Source organism: Phyllobates terribilis, unplaced genomic scaffold (genome assembly GCF_046119375.1).
Source record: "Phyllobates terribilis strain yellow unplaced genomic scaffold, ASM4611937v1 Scaffold_9__5_contigs__length_417890890, whole genome shotgun sequence".
Lineage (NCBI taxonomy): Eukaryota > Metazoa > Chordata > Amphibia > Anura > Dendrobatidae > Phyllobates > Phyllobates terribilis.
In genome coordinates this window covers 180206083-180227719 of record NW_027362769.1, presented here as the reverse complement: position 1 = coordinate 180227719, position 21637 = coordinate 180206083, and the positions used below count along the sequence as shown (strand labels likewise).

The 21637-nt window shown below is 38.1% G+C and overlaps 1 protein-coding gene across 15 annotated transcripts in view; it reads right to left on the bottom strand.

Moving 5' to 3' along the window:
• The window catches only part of BIN1 (bridging integrator 1), a 217817-nt gene that overhangs the window by 56031 nt on the left and 140149 nt on the right, over nucleotides 1-21637 (bottom strand). For 6 of the 15 annotated variants that reach the window (XM_073647473.1, XM_073647474.1, XM_073647486.1 and 3 more), the window contains exon 1: nucleotides 5517-5669. The exons of 5 other annotated variants lie outside the window; for them this stretch is intronic. In XM_073647473.1, coding sequence (XP_073503574.1) covers nucleotides 5517-5636 — 120 coding nt within the window. In that variant the 5' untranslated portion in view covers nucleotides 5637-5669. Of the gene's footprint in view, nucleotides 1-5516; nucleotides 5670-21637 lie in introns of those variants that run through there. 4 more of the 15 variants (XM_073647485.1, XM_073647487.1, XM_073647488.1 and 1 more) reach the window with 1 other exon arrangement.

Here is a 21637-nt window from a genome sequence, read left to right as displayed (position 1 = left end):
ATAACTACTATAATACTGCTCCTATGTACAAGAATATAACTACTATAATACTGCCCCTATGTACCAGAATATAACTACTATAATACTGCTCCTATGTACAAGAATATAACTACTATAATACTGCTCCTATGTACAAGAATATAACTACTATAATACTGCTCCTATGTACAAGAATATAACTACTATAATACTGCCCCTATGTACAAGAATATAACTACTATAATACTGCCCCCTATGTACAAGAATATAACTACTATAATACTGCCCCTATGTACAAGAATATAACTACTATAATACTGCTCCTATGTACAAGAATATAACTACTATAATACTGCCCCCTATGTACAAGAATATAACTACAATAATACTGCTCCTATGTACAAGAATATAACTACTATAATACTGCTCCTATGTACAAGAATATAACTACAATAATACTGCCCCTATGTACAAGAATATAACTACTATAATACTGCCACTATGTACAAGAATATAACTACTATAATACTGCTCCTATGTACAAGAATATAACTACTATAATACTGCTCCCTATGTACAAGAATATAACTGCTATAATACTGCCCCCTATGTACAAGAATATAACTACTATGTACAAGAATACAACTACTATAATACTGCCCCTATGTACAAGAATACAACTACTATAATACTGCCCCTATGTACAAGAATATAACTGCTATAATACTGCCCCCTATGTACAAGAATATAACTACTATGTACAAGAATACAACTACTATAATACTGCCCCTATGTACAAGAATATAACTACTATAATACTGCCCCTATGTACAAGAATATAACTACTATAATACTGCTCCCTATGTACAAGAATATAACTACTATAATACTGCCCCTATGTACAAGAATATAACTACTATAATACTGCTCCCTATGTACAAGAATATAACTACTATAATACTGCTCCCTATGTACAAGAATATAACTACTATAATACTGCTCTTATGTACAAGAATATAACTACTATAATACTGCCCCTATGTACAAGAATATAACTACTATAATACTGCTCCCTATGTACAAGAATATAACTGCTATAATACTGCCCCCTATGTACAAGAATATAACTACTATAATACTGCCCCTATGTACAAGAATATAACTACTATAATACTGCTCCCTATGTACAAGAATATAACTGCTATAATACTGACCCCTATGTACAAGAATATAACTACTATAATACTGCTCCTATGTACAAGAATATAACTACTATAATACTGCCCCTATGTACAAGAATATAACTACTATAATACTGCTCCCTATGTACAAGAATATAACTGCTATAATACTGCCCCCTATGTACAAGAATATAACTACTATAATACTGCCCCCTATGTACAAGAATACAACTACTATAATACTGCTCCTATGTACAAGAATATAACTACTATAATACTGCTCCCTCTGTACAAGAATATAACTACTATAATACTGCTCCTATGTACAAGAATATAACTACTACAATACTGCCCCTATGTACAAGAATATAACTACTATAATACTGCCCCCTATGTACAAGAATATAACTACAATAATACTGCTCCTATGTACAAGAATATAACTACTATAATACTGCTCCTATGTACAAGAATATAACTACAATAATACTGCCCCTATGTACAAGAATATAACTACTATAATACTGCCACTATGTACAAGAATATAACTACTATAATACTGCTCCTATGTACAAGAATATAACTACTATAATACTGCCCCCTATGTACAAGAATACAACTACTATAATACTGCTCCTATGTACAAGAATATAGGTACTATAAAACTGCCCCCTAAGTACAAGATTATAACTACTATAATACTGACCCTATGTACAAGAATATAACTACTATAATACTGCTCCTATGTACAAGAATATAACTACTATAATACTGCTCCTATGTACAAGAATATAACTACTACAATACTGCTCCTATGTACAAGAATATAACTACTATAATACTGCCCCTATGTACAAGAATATAACTACTATAATACTGCCCCGTATGTACAAGAATATAACTACTATAATACTACCTCTATGTACAAGAATATAACTACTATAATACTGCTCCTATGTACAAGAATATAACTACTCTAATACTGCTCCTATGTACAAGAATATAACTACTATAATACTGCTCCTATGTACAAGAATATAACTACTATAATACTGCCCCTATGTACAAGAATACAACTACTATAATACTGCTCCTATGTACAAGAATATAGGTACTATAAAACTGCCCCCTATGTACAAGATTATAACTACTATAATACTGACCCTATGTACAAGAATATAACTACTATAATACTGCTCCTATGTACAAGAATATAACTACTATAATACTGCTCCTATGTACAAGAATATAACTACTACAATACTGCTCCTATGTACAAGAATATAACTACTATAATACTGCCCCTATGTACAAGAATATAACTACTATAATACTGCCCCGTATGTACAAGAATATAACTACTATAATACTACCTCTATGTACAAGAATATAACTACTATAATACTGCTCCTATGTACAAGAATATAACTACTCTAATACTGCTCCTATGTACAAGAATATAACTACTATAATACTGCTCCTATGTACAAGAATATAACTACTATAATACTGCCCCTATGTACAAGAATATAACTACTATAATACTGCCCCCTGTGTACAAGAATATAACTACTATAATACTGCCCCCTGTGTACAAGAATATAACTACTATAATACTGCTCCTAGGTACAAGAATATAACTACTATAATACTGCTCCTATGTACAAGAATATAACTACAATAATACTGCCCCTATGTACAAGAATATAACTACTATAATACTGCCACTATGTACAAGAATATAACTACTATAATACTGCTCCTATGTACAAGAATATAACTACTATAATACTGCCCCCTATGTACAAGAATACAACTACTATAATACTGCTCCTATGTACAAGAATATAGGTACTATAAAACTGCCCCCTATGTACAAGATTATAACTACTATAATACTGACCCTATGTACAAGAATATAACTACTATAATACTGCTCCTATGTACAAGAATATAACTACTATAATACTGCTCCTATGTACAAGAATATAACTACTACAATACTGCCCCTATGTACAAGAATATAACTACTATAATACTGCTCCTATGTACAAGAATATAACTACTATAATACTGCTCCTATGTACAAGAATATAACTACTATAATACTGCCCCTATGTACAAGAATATAACTACTATAATACTGCCCCGTATGTACAAGAATATAACTACTATAATACTACCTCTATGTACAAGAATATAACTACTATAATACTGCTCCTATGTACAAGAATATAACTACTCTAATACTGCTCCTATGTACAAGAATATAACTACTATAATACTGCTCCTATGTACAAGAATATAACTACTATAATACTGCCCCTATGTACAAGAATATAACTACTATAATACTGCCCCCTGTGTACAAGAATATAACTACTATAATACTGCCCCCTGTGTACAAGAATATAACTACTATAATACTGCTCCTAGGTACAAGAATATAACTACTATAATACTGCCCCTATGTACAAGAATATAACTACTATAATACTGCCCCGTATGTACAAGAATATAACTACTATAATACTGCCCCCTGTGTACAAGAATATAACTACTATAATACTGCTTCTAGGTACAAGAATATAACTACTATAATACTGCCCCTATGTACAAGAATATAACTACTATAATACTGCTCCTATGTACAAGAATATAACTACCATAATACTGCCCCCTATGTACAAGAATATAACAACTATAATACTGCCCCTATGTACAAGAATATAACTATTATAATACTGCACCCTAGGTACAAGAATATAACTACTATAATACTGCCGCCTATGTACAAGAATATAACAACTATAATACTGCACCCTATGTACAAGAATATAACTATTATAATACTGCCCCGTATGTACAAGAATATAACTACTATAATACTGCCCCTGTGTACAAGACTGTAACTACTATAATACTGCCCCTATGTACAAGAATATAACTACAATAATACTGCCCCTGTGTACAAGAATATAACTACTATAATACCGCCCCTATGTACAAGAATAGAACTACTATAATACTGCCCCCTATGTACAAGAATATAACTACTATAATACTGCCCCGTATGTACAAGAATATAACTACTATAATACTGTCCCGTATGTACAAGAATATAACTACTATAATACTGTCCCGTATGTACAAGAATATAACTACTATAATACTGCCCCGTATGTACAAGAATATAACTACTATAATACTGCCCCGTATGTACAACAATATAACTACTATAATACTGCCCAGTATGTACAAGAATATAACTACTATAATACTGCCCCGTATGTACAAGAATATAATTACTATAATGCTGTCCCGTATGTACAAGAATATAACTACTATAATACTGCCCCGTATGTACAAGAAAATAACTACTATAATACTGCCCCGTATGTACAAGAATATAACTACTATAATACTGCCCCGTATGTACAAGAATATAACTACTATAATACTGCCCCGTATGTACAAGAATATAACTACTATAATACTGCCCCGTATGTACAAGAATATAACTACTATAATACTGCCCCGTATGTACAAGAATATAACTACTATAATACTGCCCCGTATGTACAAGAATATAACTACTATAATACTGTACCGTATGTACAAGAATATAACTACTATAATACTGTACCGTATGTACAAGAATATAACTACTATAATACTGCCCCGTATGTACAAGAATATAACTACTATAATACTGTTCCTATGTACAAGAATACAACTACTATAATACTGCCCCGCATGTACAAGAATATAACTACTATAATACTGCCCCGTATGTACAAGAATATAACTACTATAATACTGTCCCGTATGTACAAGAATATAACTACTATAATACTGTCCCGTATGTACAAGAATATAACTGCTATAATACTGCTCCTATGTACAAGAATATAACTACTATAATAATGCTCCCTATGTACAAGAATATAACTACTATAATACTGCCCCCTATGTACAAGAATATAACTACTATAATACTGCCCCCTATGTACAAGAATATAACTGCTATAATACTGCTCCTATGTGCAAGAATATAACTACTATAATACTGCCCCTATGTACAAGAAGATAACTACTGTAATACTTCCCCCTATGTACAAGAATATAACTACTATAATACTGCCCCCTATGTACAAGAATATAACTGCTATAATACTGCTCCTATGTGCAAGAATATAACTACTATAATACTGCCCCTATGTACAAGAATATAACTACTATAATACTGTTCCTATGTACAAGAATATAACTACTGTAATACTTCCCCCTATGTACAAGAATATAACTACTATAATACTGCCCCCTATGTACAAGAAGATAACTACTGTAACATACCTGGCGGCGTCCTTGCATGGTGGTCCATCTCCCACTGTGCAAGAGCGCGCACTTGATCTCCAGTCCAGAATGTCTCTCTGGCTTCCCTCCTTGCTGTCTGTTTGTCTGTTTTGGCTGCATAGGGCGACGCCCGCTGAACTTCCTGTTTCTTGTACCTGCTGCGGACACGCCCCTGTTGCACCTTCAGCCTATTGCTGTCCATCTTTGGGTATTTATACCACCTTCTTCCTCAAGATGGCGCCTGAGCATTGTGTCCTGTCAGTTGGCTTTTTGTCTCTGACGTGCCAGGTCCTATCCTGTTTTCCTGCCTGTTCTCCAGTTCTGTGTCTGAACTGTGGTCTGTTCTTTTGAACACGCTTCTAGCCTGTTCTTTCGCCTTCTAGGGCTGTATTCCTAGATCTGCCTGTCTGTGCCTTGCGGTATCTGTTCCCGTCTGAACAGAGTCCTGTTTGTGTCCCAGCCTTGCTGTATTTGTTCCCGTTCCTCTGTTCCCAGTTGTCTGTGCCTCGTTTCTACTTTAGCCTTTTCTCCCTTTTCCCTCTATGTCTGTTTTCTGCGCCTTTCTGCAGAGTCTGAACTTGCTCCTAAATTCCTTCTCGTCGTCTCTGTAACTCTGTTGTGAATTTAGTGTACGCTCGCTACTTCTTTGCAAGTACTTTGTGTGCTTCTGGTTCTGCCTTTCCTTCTCTGTCTGTTCTTTGTGAACAGAGTCCTATCTCCTTGCCTTGTCTTGTTTGCCGCTCTGCGGTTCCCGCTCTGCTCCTGCCTTGTTTGCCGCTCTGCGGTTTCCACTCTGCTCCTGCCTTGTTTACCGCTCTGCAGTTTCCTCTCTGCTCCTGCTTAGCTTGCCGCTCTTGCGGTTTCTGCTCTGCTCCTGCCTTGTTTACCGCTCTGCGGTTTCCGCTCTGCTCCTGCCTTGTTTGCCGCTCTGCGGTTTCCGCTCTGCTCCTGCCTTGTTTGCCGCTCTGCGGTTTCCGCTCTGCTCCTGCCTTATTAGCCGCTCTGCGGTTTCCGCTCTGCTCCTGCCTTGTTTACCGCTCTGCGGTTTCCGCTCTGCTCCTGCCTTGTTTACCGCTCTGCGGTTTCCGCTCTGCTCCTGCCTACTTAGCCGCTCTGCGGCTTCCGCTCTGCTCCTGCCTTGTTTACCGCTCTGCGGTTTCCGCTCTGCTCCTGCCTTGTTTGCCGCTCTGCGGTTTCCGCTCTGCTGCGGCCTTCTTAGCCGCTCTGCGGTTTCCGCTCTGCTCCTGCCTTGTTTACCGCTCTTGCGGTTTCCACTCTGCTCTTGCCTTGCTTGCCGCTCCTGTGGTTTCTGCTCTGCTTCTGCTCGCTGCTCCGGCAGTCCTGTCCTGCTCTGCTTCTGCTCGCTGCTCCGGCAGCCCCGTCCTGCTCTGCATCTGCTCGCTGCTCCGGCAGTCCTGTCCTGCTCTGCTTGTGCTCGCTGCTCCGGCAGCCCCGTCCTGCTCTGCATCTGCTCGCTGCTCCGGCAGTCCTGTCCTGCTCTGCTTCTGCTCGCTGCTCCGGCAGCCCCGTCCTGCTCTGCATCTGCTCGCTGCTCCGGCAGTCCTGTCCTGCTCTGCTTGTGCTCGCTGCTCCGGCAGTCCCGTCCTGCTCTGCTCTTGCCCACCGCTTCGGGCGTTCCCTCTCTGCTGTGTTTGGCTACCGCATCTGCGGTTCTGTTTCTGTGTCCCAGTCTGTACTGGGCCTTGTCCTCTCTGAGCTCCAGCCCGTCCTTTCTGCCAGTACCTCCCTGCCTGCATACTCGCCTGTATCCACCCGTCTGCATACCTGCCGTGTTCGCTTATATCCACCAGTCTGAGCCAGCCTAACCTGCCTGTTCCAGTAATCCCTGTGTGGGTCAACCCCCGTGTCCGGAGTTTGACCTGGAGTAGCACCTGTTCCCTCTGCCCGGTTTCTCCCTGGTGCACTGGCGTCGTATGCCGTCGTGCCACCTTGGTCGGATCGGCCAGATACTTAGTCACGCCCCTCCAGGCACTCTCCGGTTCATGGTCCAGTGGAACCACTTCTCCCGCACACGCCAGTCAGTCCGGGCGTGTGCATAACAGCATGCTCAGGCCATGGTTCCCGTTGAGCCCCACGGCCTTCGCTCTCTGAGAAGTTTTCCAGCGAATACATGCATTAAAAATAAATAAATAATTTTTTTTTTTTTTTCTCAGCTGAGTTCCAGGCGAATTACGCACCTGTCCAGATGGATCTATCTGCTCTCGTTCCTGCGGATCCGCCACATTACTATGGGGATCCAAGACAAAGTCGTGCATTTGTGGAGCAATGCATGCTGCACTTCAAGTTCTACCCTCTATGTTTTCCCACCGATCGGGTTAAGGTGGCATTCATTATGTCTTACCTGGCGGGTGATGCCTTGGAATGGATCAACCCCCTATATGAAACACAGGATCCGATCCTCCTGGACCTAATGGCCTTCCTGGTGGCCTTTCTAATGGTCTTCGATGATCCTAACCCGGAGGCTCCTGCTGAAGCTTCACCTCCCAATATCCCGGAGCTGCCCCGATGGGTAATGTGTGTGGGTAGCGCAATAGTCCTCCAGCCCAATGAGACTACTGCCCACCCAGAATCCTCACAGGGTGACTACACTTTCCGGAATACTTCTCCCAACCTCAAGAGGCAGTCCAGACGTGCTAGACGTAGAGGCAAGCCGTCACGCCAGGGTCTGTCCTCCCTGAGACCTCCTGACCCCAACCTTGAAGTCCCTACTGAAGCTTCATCTCCCTGTATCCCGGAGAAGCCCCAACGGGTAATGAGCGTGGGTAGTGCTCCGGTTCTCCTGCCCGAAGAGACTTCTGCCCATCCAGACTCCACACAGGAGAACTTCCTGCACCCGGCATCAGATGCTTCACCCACTTTAACCGGTGTGCATGTCCAAGGATGCTCCAAAGCTGTGGTTACCTCTGAGTCTGTGCACCTCTACTACCTGGCGGAGGACCCCCTGTTGCCTCCTGAATCCTCCGGGATACCACTCGATGACAAATGGAGAGAGACTTCTCTACACTCGGTACTCGATACTTTGTCCGCTTCGTCCTGTGAGCCTGACAATGGGTACCCCAAAGTGGTAGTTACTCCCGAGTCTCTACACCCCTCCGACCAGGCGGAGGACCTCCAGTTGTCTCCAGAACCCTTCGGGGTGCTACCTGGTAGCGAAAGGACAGAGACTCTCCTATACTCTGTACCTGATACCTCGCTCGCTTCGTCCAGTGAGTCCAACCTAGTGTACTCCGAAGCAGAGGTTACTCCCGAGTCTCTACACCCCTCCGACCAGGCGGAGGACCTCCAGTTGTCTCCAGAACCCTTCGGGGTGCAACCTGGTGGTGAATGGACAGAGACTCTCCTATACTCTGTACCTGATACCTCGCTTGCTTCGTCCAGTGAGTCCGACCTTGTGTACTCTGAAGCAGAGGTTACCCTTGAGTCTCTACACCCCTCTGACCAGGCGGAGGACCTCCAGTTGTCTCCAGAACCCTTCGGGGTGCCACCTGGTGGTGAATGGACTGAGACTTTCCTATATTCGGTACCCGATACCTCGCCTGCTTCCTCCAGTGAGTCCGACCTAGTGTACTCTGAAGCAGATGTTTTCTCTGAGCCTCTGCACTCTTCTGACCCGGCAGAGGACCTCCAGTTGTTTCCTGAATTCTCCGGGGTACCACCAGATAACAAAGAGACAGTGACTTTTCCTCATTATGTACCTGATAACCCGTCTATTTCTTCCTGTGAGCTTGACAAGATGTACCTCGAAGCAGAGATTACCCCCAAGTCTCTGTCCCCCTCCAACCCGGTGAAGGACTTCCAGTTGTCTCCTGTACCCTCTGGGGTGCCACCTGAAAATATGTGGAGAGAGACTCCCTTGTGTGCTGTTCCTGGTACTCCACCCGTTTCGTCTGTTGCTAAGGATGGCTGGATAGGAGGTAGCATCCTAGCTAACCAGATGAGATCAATTTTCCCTGTGGACAGTGGAAGTGATCTCCTTGAAGTGAACGACTGGTCCTCGAATTCCCTGCGGAAGATTCTGGCAGGCCTGAAGAAGAGGGAGCGTAAGTGGGGGGGTACTGTAACATACCTGGCGGCATCCTTGCATGGTGGTCCATCTCCCACTGTGCAAGAGCGCGCACTTGATCTCCAGTCCAGAATGTCTCTCTGGCTTCCCTCCTTGCTGTCTGTTTGTCTGTTTTGGCTGCATAGGGCGACGCCCGCTGAACTTCCTGTTTCTTGTACCTGCTGCGGACACGCCCCTGTTGCACCTTCAGCCTATTGCTGTCCATCTTTGGGTATTTATACCACCTTCTTCCTCAAGATGGCGCCTGAGCATTGTGTCCTGTCAGTTGGCTTTTTGTCTCTGACGTGCCAGGTCCTATCCTGTTTTCCTGCCTGTTCTCCAGTTCTGTGTCTGAACTGTGGTCTGTTCTTTTGAACACGCTTCTAGCCTGTTCTTTCGCCTTCTAGGGGTTGTATTCCTAGATCTGCCTGTCTGTGCCTTGCGGTATCTGTTCCCGTCTGAACAGAGTCCTGTTTGTGTCCCAGCCTTGCTGTATTTGTTCCCGTTCCTCTGTTTCCAGTTGTCTGTGCCTTGCGGTATCTGTTCCCGTCTAAACAGAGTCCTGTTTGTGTCCCAGCCTTGCTGTATTTGTTCCCGTTCCTCTGTTCCCAGTTGTCTGTGCCTCGTTTCTACTTTAGCCTTTTCTCCCTTTTCCCTCTATGTCTGTTTTCTGCGCCTTTCTGCAGAGTCTGAACTTGCTCCTAAATTCCTTCTCGTCGTCTCTGTACCTCTGTTGTGAATTTAGTGTACGCTCGCTACTTCTTTGCAAGTACTTTGTGTGCTTCTGGTTCTGCCTTTCCTTCTCTGTCTGTTCTTTGTGAACAGAGTCCTATCTCCTTGCCTTGTCTTGTTTGCCGCTCTGCGGTTCCCGCTCTGCTCCTGCCTTGTTTGCCGCTCTGCGGTTTCCGCTCTGCTCCTGCCTTGTTTACCGCTCTGCAGTTTCCTCTCTGCTCCTTCTTAGCTTGCCGCTCTTGCGGTTTCTGCTCTGCTCTTGCCTTGCTTGCTGCTCCTGCGGTTTCCGCTCTGCTCCTGCCTTGTTTGCCGCTCTGCGGTTTCCGCTCTGCTCCTGCCTTGTTTGCCGCTCTGCGGTTTCCGCTCTGCTCCTGCCTTCTTAGCCGCTCTGCAGTTTCCGCTCTGCTCCTGCCTTGTTTGCCGCTCTGCAGTTTCCGCTCTGCTCCTGCCTTGTTTACCGCTCTGCGGTTTCCGCTCTGCTCCTGCCTACTTAGCCGCTCTGCGGTTTCCGCTCTGCTCCTGCCTTGTTTACCGCTCTGCGGTTTCCGCTCTGCTCCTGCCTTGTTTACCGCTCTGCGGTTTCCGCTCTGCTCCTGCCTTGTTTACCGCTCTGTGGTTTCCGCTCTGCTCCTGCCTTGTTTGCCGCTCTGCGGTTTCCGCTCTGCTGCGGCCTTCTTAGCCGCTCTGCGGTTTCCGCTCTGCTCCTGCCTTGTTTACCGCTCTTGCGGTTTCCACTCTGCTCTTGCCTTGCTTGCCGCTCCTGCGGTTTCTGCTCTGCTTCTACTCGCTGCTCCGGCAGTCCTGTCCTGCTCTGCTTCTGCTCGCTGCTCCGGCAGCCCCGTCCTGCTCTGCATCTGCTCGCTGCTCCGGCAGCCCCGTCCTGCTCTGCATCTGCTCACTGCTCCGGCAGTCCTGTCCTGCTCTGCTTGTGCTCGCTGCTCCGGCAGTCCCGTCCTGCTCTGCTCTTGCCCACCGCTTCGAGCGTTCCCTCTCTGCTGTGTTTGGCTACCGCATCTGCGGTTCTGTTTCTGTGTCCCAGTCTGTACTGGGCCTTGTCCTCTCTGAGCTCCAGCCCGTCCTTTCTGCCAGTACCTCCCTGCCTGCATACTCGCCTGTATCCACCCGTCTGCATACCTGCCGTGTTCGCTTATATCCACCAGTCTGAGCCAGCCTAACCTGCCTGTTCCAGTAATCCCTGTGTGGGTCAAACCCCGTGTCCGGAGTTTGACCTGGAGTAGCACCTGGTCCCTCTGCCCGGTTTCTCCCTGGTGCACTGGCGTCGTATGCCGTCGTGCCACCTTGGTCGGATCGGCCAGATACTTAGTCATGCCCCTCCAGGCACTCTCCGGTTCATGGTCCAGTGGAACCACTTCTCCAGCACACGCCAGTCAGTCCGGGCGTGTGCATAACAACTACTATAATATTGCCCCTATGTACAAGAATATAACTACTATAATACTGCTCCTATGTACAAGAATATAACTACTGTAATACTGCCCCCTATGTACAAGAATATAATTACTATAATACTGCCTCCTATGTACAAGAATATAACTACTATAATACTGCTCCTATGTACAGGAATATAACTACTATAATACTGCTCCCTATGTACAAGAATATAACTACTATAATACTGCTCCCTATGTACAAGAATATAACTACTATAATACTGCCCCTATGTACAAGAATATAACTACTATAATACTTCTCTCTATGTACAAGAATATAACTACTATAATACTGCTCCTATGTACAAGAATATAACTACTATAATACTGCTCCCTATGTACAAGAATATAACTACTATAATACTGCTCTCTATGTACAAGAATATAACTACTATAATACTGCTCTCTATGTACAAGAATATAACTACTATAATACTGCTCCCTATGTACAAGAATATAACTACTATAATATTGCCCCTATGTACAAGAATATAACTACTATAATACTGCCCCCTATGTACAAGAATATAACTACTATAATACTGCCCCTATGTACAAGAATATAACTACTATAATACTGCTGCTATGTACAAGAATAAAACTACTATAATACTGCTGCTATGTACAAGAATATAACTGCTTTAATACTGCTCCTATGTACAAGTATATAACTACTATAATACTGCTCCTATGTACAAGAATATAACTATTATAATACTGCTCCTATGTGCAAGAATATAACTACTATAATACTGCCCCTATGTACAACAATATAACTACTGTAATACTTCCCCCTATGTACAAAAATATAACTACTATAATACTGCCTCCTATGTACAAGAATATAACTACTATAATACTGCTCCTATGTGCAAGAATATAACTACTATAATACTGCCCCTATGTACAAGAATATAACTACTATAATACTGCCCCCTATGTACAAGAATATAACTACTATAATACTGCTCCTATGTACAAGAATATAACTACTATAATACTGCTCCTATGTACAGGAATATAACTACTATAATACTGCTCCCTATGTACAAGAATATAACTACTATAATACTGCCCCCTATGTACAAGAAAATAACTACTATAATACTGCTCCTATGTACAAGAATATAACTACTATAATACTGCTCCTATGTACAAGAATATAACTACTGTAATACTGCCCCCTATGTACAAGAATATAACTACTATAATACTGCCTCCTATGTACAAGAATATAACTACTATAATACTGCTCCTATGTACAGGAATATAACTACTATAATACTGCTCCCTATGTACAAGAATATAACTACTATAATACTGCTTCCTATGTACAAGAATATAACTACTATAATACTGCCCCTATGTACAAGAATATAACTACTATAATACTGCTCCTATGTACAAGAATATAACTACTATAATACTGCCTCCTATGTACAAGAATATAACTACTATAATACTGCTCCTATGTACAGGAATATAACTACTATAATACTGCTCCCTATGTACAAGAATATAACTACTATAATACTGCTTCCTATGTACAAGAATATAACTACTATAATACTGCCCCTATGTACAAGAATATAACTACTATAATACTGCTCTCTATGTACAAGAATATAACTACTATAATACTGCTCCTATGTACAAGAATATAACTACTATAATACTGCTCCCTATGTACAAGAATATAACTACTATAATACTGCTCCTATGTACAAGAATATAACTACTATAATACTGCCCCTATGTACAAGAATATAACTACTATAATACTGCCCCCTATGTACAAGAATATAACTGCTTTAATACTGCTCCTATGTACAAGAATATAACTACTATAATACTGCTCCTATGTGCAAGAATATAACTACTATAATACTGCCCCCATGTACAAGAATATAACTACTGTAATACTTCCCCCTATGTACAAGAATATAACTACTATAATACTGCCTCCTATGTACAAGAATATAACTACTATAATACTGCTCCTATGTGCAAGAATATAACTACTATAATACTGCCCCTATGTACAAGAATATAACTACTATAATACTGCCCCCTATGTACAAGAATATAACTACTATAATACTGCTCCTATGTACAGGAATATAACTACTATAATACTGCTCCCTATGTACAAGAATATAACTACTATAATACTGCCCCCTATGTACAAGAATATAACTACTATAATACTGCTCCTATGTACAAGAATATAACTACTATAATACTGCCCCCTTTTGTACAAGAATATAACTACTGTAATACTGCCCCCTATGTACAAGAATATAACTACTATAATACTGCTCCTATGTACAAGAATATAACTACTATAATACTGCTCCTATGTGCAAGAATATAACTACTATAATACTGCCCCTATGTACAAGAATATAACTACTGTAATACTGCCCCCTATGTACAAGAATATAACTACTATAATACTGCCTCCTATGTACAAGAATATAACTACTATAATACTGCTCCTATGTGCAAGAAAATAACTACTATAATACTGCCCCTATGTACAAGAATATAACTACTATAATACTGCCCCCTATGTACAAGAATATAACTACTATAATACTGCTCCTATGTACAAGAATATAACTACTATAATACTGCTCCTATGTACAGGAATATAACTACTATAATACTGCTCCCTATGTACAAGAATATAACTACTATAATACTGCTCCCTATGTACAAGAATATAACTACTATAATACTGCCCCCTATGTACAAGAAGATAACTACTATAATACTGCCCCTATGTACAAGAATATAACTACTATAATACTGCTCCTATGTACAAGAATATAACTACTATAATATTGTCCCCTATGTACAAGAATATAACTGCTATAATACTTCTCCTATGTACAAGAATATAACTACTATAATACTGCTCCTATGTACAAGAATATAACTACTATAATACTGCACCTATGAGCAAGAATATAACTACTATAATACTGCCCCTATGTACAAGAATATAACTACTGTAATACTTCCCCCTATGTACAAGAATATAACTACTATAATACTGCCTCCTATGTACAAGAATATAACTACTATAATACTGCTCCTATGTGCAAGAATATAACTACTATAATACTGCCCCTATGTACAAGAATATAACTACTATAATACTGCCCCCTATGTACAAGAATATAACTACTATAATACTGCTCCTATGTACAAGAATATAACTACTATAATACTGATCCTATGTACAGGAATATAACTACTATAATACTGCTCCCTATGTACAAGAATATAACTACTATAATACTGCTGCTATGTACAAGAATATAACTACTATAACACTGCTGCTATGTACAAGAATATAACTACTATAATACTGCTCCTATGTACAAGAATATAACTACTATAATACTGCTCCTATGTACAAGAATATAACTATTATAATACTGCTCCTATGTGCAAGAATATAACTACTATAATACTGCCCCTATGTACAAGAATATAACTACTATAATACTGCCCCCTATGTACAAGAATATAACTACTATAATACTGCTCCTATGTACAAGAATATAACTACTATAATACTGCTCCTATGTACAGGAATATAACTACTATAATACTGCTCCCTATATACAAGAATATAACTACTATAATACTGCCCCCTATGTACAAGAATATAACTACTATAATACTGCTCCTATGTACAAGAATATAACTACTATAATACTGCCTCCTATGTACAAGAATATAACTACTATAATACTGCCCCCTATGTACAAGAATATAACTACTATAATACTGCTCCTATGTACAAGAATATAACTACTATAATACTGCTCCTATGTACAAGAATATAACTACTGTAATACTGCCCCCTATGTACAAGAATATAACTACTATAATACTGCCTCCTATGTACAAGAATATAACTACTATAATACTGCTCCTATGTACAGGAATATAACTACTATAATACTGCTCCCTATGTACAAGAATATAACTACTATAATACTGCTCCCTATGTACAAGAATATAACTACTATAATACTGCCCCTATGTACAAGAATATAACTACTATAATACTGCTCTCTATGTACAAGAATATAACTACTATAATACTGTTCCTATGTACAAGAATATAACTACTATAATACTGCTCCCTATGTACAAGAATATAACTACTATAATACTGCCACTATGTACAAGAATATAACTACTATAATACTGCCCCCTATGTACAAGAATACAACTACTATAATACTGCCCCTATTTACAAGAATATAACTACTATAATACTGCCACTATGTACAAGAATATAACTACTATAATACTGCCCCCTATGTACAAGAATACAACTACTATAATACTGCCCCTACGTACAAGGATATAACTACTATAATACTGCTCCTATGTACAAGAATATAACTACTATAATACTGCCCCCTATGTACAAGAATATAACTAGTATAATACTTCCCCTATGTACAAGAATATAACTGCTATAATACTGCCCCCTATGTACAAGAATATAACTAGTATAATACTGCCCCTATGTACAAGAATATAACTACTATAATACTACCCCTATGTACAAGAATATAACTACTATAATACTGGCCCCTATGTACAAGAATACAACTACTATAATACTGCCCCTATGTACAAGAATATAACTACTATAATACTGCTTCTATATACAAGAATATAACTACTATAATACTGCTCCCTATGTACAAGAATATAATACTATAATACTGCCTCCTATGTACAAGAATATAACTACTATAATACTGCCCCTGTGTACAAGAAGATAACTACTATAATACTGCTCCTATGTACAAGAATATAACTACTATAATACTGCTCCTATGTACAAGAATATAACTACTATAATACTGCTCCTATATACAAGAATATAACTACTATAATACTGCCCCCTATGTACAAGAATATAACTACTATAATACTGCCCCTATGTACACGAATATAACTACTATAATACTGCTCCTATGTACAAGAATATAACTACTGTAATACTGCCCCCTATGTACAAGAATATAACTAGTATAATACTGCCCCTATGTACAAGAATATAACTACTATAATACTGCTCCCTATGTACAAGAATATAACTACTATAACACTGCCCCCGATGTACAAGAATATAACTACTATAATACTGCTTCTATATACAAGAATATAACTACTATAATACTGCTCCCTATGTACAAGAATATAATACTATAATACTGCCTCCTATGTACAAGAATATAACTACTATAATACTGCCCCTGTGTACAAGAAGATAACTACTATAATACTGCTCCTATGTACAAGAATATAACTACTATAATACTGCTCCTATGTACAAGAATATAACTACTATAATACTGCTCCTATATACAAGAATATAACTACTATAATACTGCCCCCTATGTACAAGAATATAACTACTATAATACTGCCCCTATGTACACGAATATAACTACTATAATACTGCTCCTATGTACAAGAATATAACTACTGTAATACTGCCCCCTATGTACAAGAATATAACTAGTATAATACTGCCCCTATGTACAAGAATATAACTACTATAATACTGCTCCCTATGTACAAGAATATAACTACTATAATACTGCTCCTATGTACAAGAATATAACTACTGTAATACTGCCCCTATGTACAAGAATATAACTAGTATAATACTGCCCCTATGTACAAGAATATAACTACTATAATACTGCTCCCTATGTACAAGAATATAACTACTATAATACTGCCCCCTATGTACAAGAATATAGCTACTATAATACTGCCCCCTATGTACAAGAATATAACTACTATAATACTGCTCCCTATGTACAAGAATATAACTACTATAACACTGCCCCCTATGTACAAGAATATAACTACTATAATACTGCTCCTATGTACAAGAATATAACTACTATAATACTGCTCCTATGTACAAGAATATAACTACTATAATACTGCTCCTATGTACAAGAATATAACTACTATAATACTGCTCCTATGTACAAGAATATAACTACTATAATACTGCTCCTATGTACAGGAATATAACGACTATAATACTGCTCCCTATGTACAAGAATATAACTACTATAATACTGCTCCCTATGTACAAGAATATAACTACTATAATACTGCTCCTATGTACAAGAATATAACTACTATAATATTGTCCCCTATGTACAAGAATATAACTGCTATAATACTTCTCCTATGTACAAGAATATAACTACTATAATACTGCTCCTATGTACAAGAATATAACTACTATAATACTGCACCTATGAGCAAGAATATAACTACTATAATACTGCCCCTATGTACAAGAATATAACTACTGTAATACTTCCCCCTATGTACAAGAATATAACTACTATAATACTGCCTCCTATGTACAAGAATATAACTACTATAATACTGCTCCTATGTGCAAGAATATAACTACTATAATACTGCCCCTAAGTACAAGAATATAACTACTATAATACTGCCCCCTATGTACAAGAATATAACTACTATAATACTGCTCCTATGTACAAGAATATAACTACTATAATACTGCTCCTATGTACAGGAATATAACTACTATAATACTGCTCCCTATGTACAAGAATATAACTACTATAATACTGCTGCTATGTACAAGAATATAACTACTATAACACTGCTGCTATGTACAAGAATATAACTACTATAATACTGCTCCTATGTACAAGAATATAACTACTATAATACTGCTCCTATGTACAAGAATATAACTATTATAATACTGCTCCTATGTGCAAGAATATAACTACTATAATACTGCCCCTATGTACAAGAATATAACTACTGTAATACTTCCCCCTATGTACAAGAATATAACTACTATAATACTGCCTCCTATGTACAAGAATATAACTACTATAATACTGCTCCTATGTGCAAGAATATAACTACTATAATACTGCCCCTATGTACAAGAATATAACTACTATAATACTGCCCCCTATGTACAAGAATATAACTACTATAATACTGCTCCTATGTACAAGAATATAACTACTATAATACTGCTCCTATGTACAGGAATATAACTACTATAATACTGCTCCCTATGTACAAGAATATAACTACTATAATACTGCCCCCTATGTACAAGAATATAACTACTATAATACTGCTCCTATGTACAAGAATATAACTACTATAATACTGCCTCCTATGTACAAGAATATAACTACTATAATACTGCCCCCTATGTACAAGAATATAACTACTATAATACTGCTCCTATGTACAAGAATATAACTACTATAATACTGCTCCTATGTACAAGAATATAACTACTGTAATACTGCCCCCTATGTACAAGAATATAACTACTATAATACTGCTCCTATGTACAGGAATATAACTACTATAATACTGCTCCCTATGTACAAGAATATAACTACTATAATACTGCTCCCTATGTACAAGAATATAACTACTATAATACTGCCCCTATGTACAAGAATATAACTATATAATACTGCTCTCTATGTACAAGAATATAACTACTATAATACTGTTCCTATGTACAAGAATATAACTACTATAATACTGCTCCCTATGTACAAGAATATAACTACTATAATACTGCTCCTATGTACAAGAATATAACTACTATAATACTGCCCCTATGTACAAGAATATAACTACTATAATAATGCTGCTATGTACAAGAATATAACTACTATAATACTGCCCCCTATGTACAAGAATATAACTACTATAATACTGCTCCTATGTACAAGAATATAACTACTATAATACTGCCCCCATGTACAAGAATATAACTACTGTAATACTTCCCCCTATGTACAAGAATATAACTACTATAATACTGCCTCCTATGTACAAGAATATAACTACTATAATACTGCTCCTATGTGCAAGAATATAACTACTATAATACTGCCCCTATGTACAAGAATATAACTACTATAATACTGCCCCCTATGTACAAGAATATAACTACTATAATACTGCTCCTATGTACAGGAATATAACTACTATAATACTGCTCCCTATGTACAAGAATATAACTACTATAATACTGCCCCCTATGTACAAGAATATAACTACTATAATACTGCTCCTATGTACAAGAATATAACTACTATAATACTGCCCCCTATGTACAAGAATATAACTACTATAATACTGCTCCTATGTACAAGAATATAACTACTATAATACTGCTCCTATGTACAGGAATATAACGACTATAATACTGCTCCCTATGTACAAGAATATAACTACTATAATACTGCTCCCTATGTACAAGAATATAACTACTATAATACTGCCCCTATGTACAAGAATATAACTACTATAATACTGCTCCTATGTACAAGAATATAACTACTATAATATTGTCCCCTATGTACAAGAATATAACTGCTATAATACTTCTCCTATGTACAAGAATATAACTACTATAATACTGCTCCTATGTACAAGAATATAACTACTATAATACTGCACCTATGAGCAAGAATATAACTACTATAATACTGCCCCTATGTACAAGAATATAACTACTGTAATACTTCCCCCTATGTACAAGAATATAACTACTATAATACTGCCTCCTATGTACAAGAATATAACTACTATAATACTGCTCCTATGTGCAAGAATATAACTACTATAATACTGCCCCTAAGTACAAGAATATAACTACTATAATACTGCCCCCTATGTACAAGAATATAACTACTATAATACTGCTCCTATGTACAAGAATATAACTACTATAATACTGCTCCTATGTACAGGAATATAACTACTATAATACTGCTCCCTATGTACAAGAATATAACTACTATAATACTGCTGCTATGTACAAGAATATAACTACTATAACACTGCTGCTATGTACAAGAATATAACTACTATAATACTGCTCCTATGTACAAGAATATAACTACTATAATACTGCTCCTATGTACAAGAATATAACTATTATAATACTGCTCCTATGTGCAAGAATATAACTACTATAATACTGCCCCTATGTACAAGAATATAACTACTGTAATACTTCCCCCTATGTACAAGAATATAACTACTATAATACTGCCTCCTATGTACAAGAATATAACTACTATAATACTGCTCCTATGTGCAAGAATATAACTACTATAATACTGCCCCTATGTACAAGAATATAACTACTATAATACTGCCCCCTATGTACAAGAATATAACTACTATAATACTGCTCCTATGTACAAGAATATAACTACTATAATACTGCTCCTATGTACAGGAATATAACTACTATAATACTGCTCCCTATGTACAAGAATATAACTACTATAATACTGCCCCCTATGTACAAGAATATAACTACTATAATACTGCTCCTATGTACAAGAATATAACTACTATAATACTGCCTCCTATGTACAAGAATATAACTACTATAATACTGCCCCCTATGTACAAGAATATAACTACTATAATACTGCTCCTATGTACAAGAATATAACTACTATAATACTGCTCCTATGTACAAGAATATAACTACTGTAATACTGCCCCCTATGTACAAGAATATAACTACTATAATACTGCCTCCTATGTACAAGAATATAACTACTATAATACTGCTCCTATGTACAGGAATATAACTACTATAATACTGCTCCCTATGTACAAGAATATAACTACTATAATACTGCCCCTATGTACAAGAATATAACTATATAATACTGCTCTCTATGTACAAGAATATAACTACTATAATACTGTTCCTATGTACAAGAATATAACTACTATAATACTGCTCCCTATGTACAAGAATA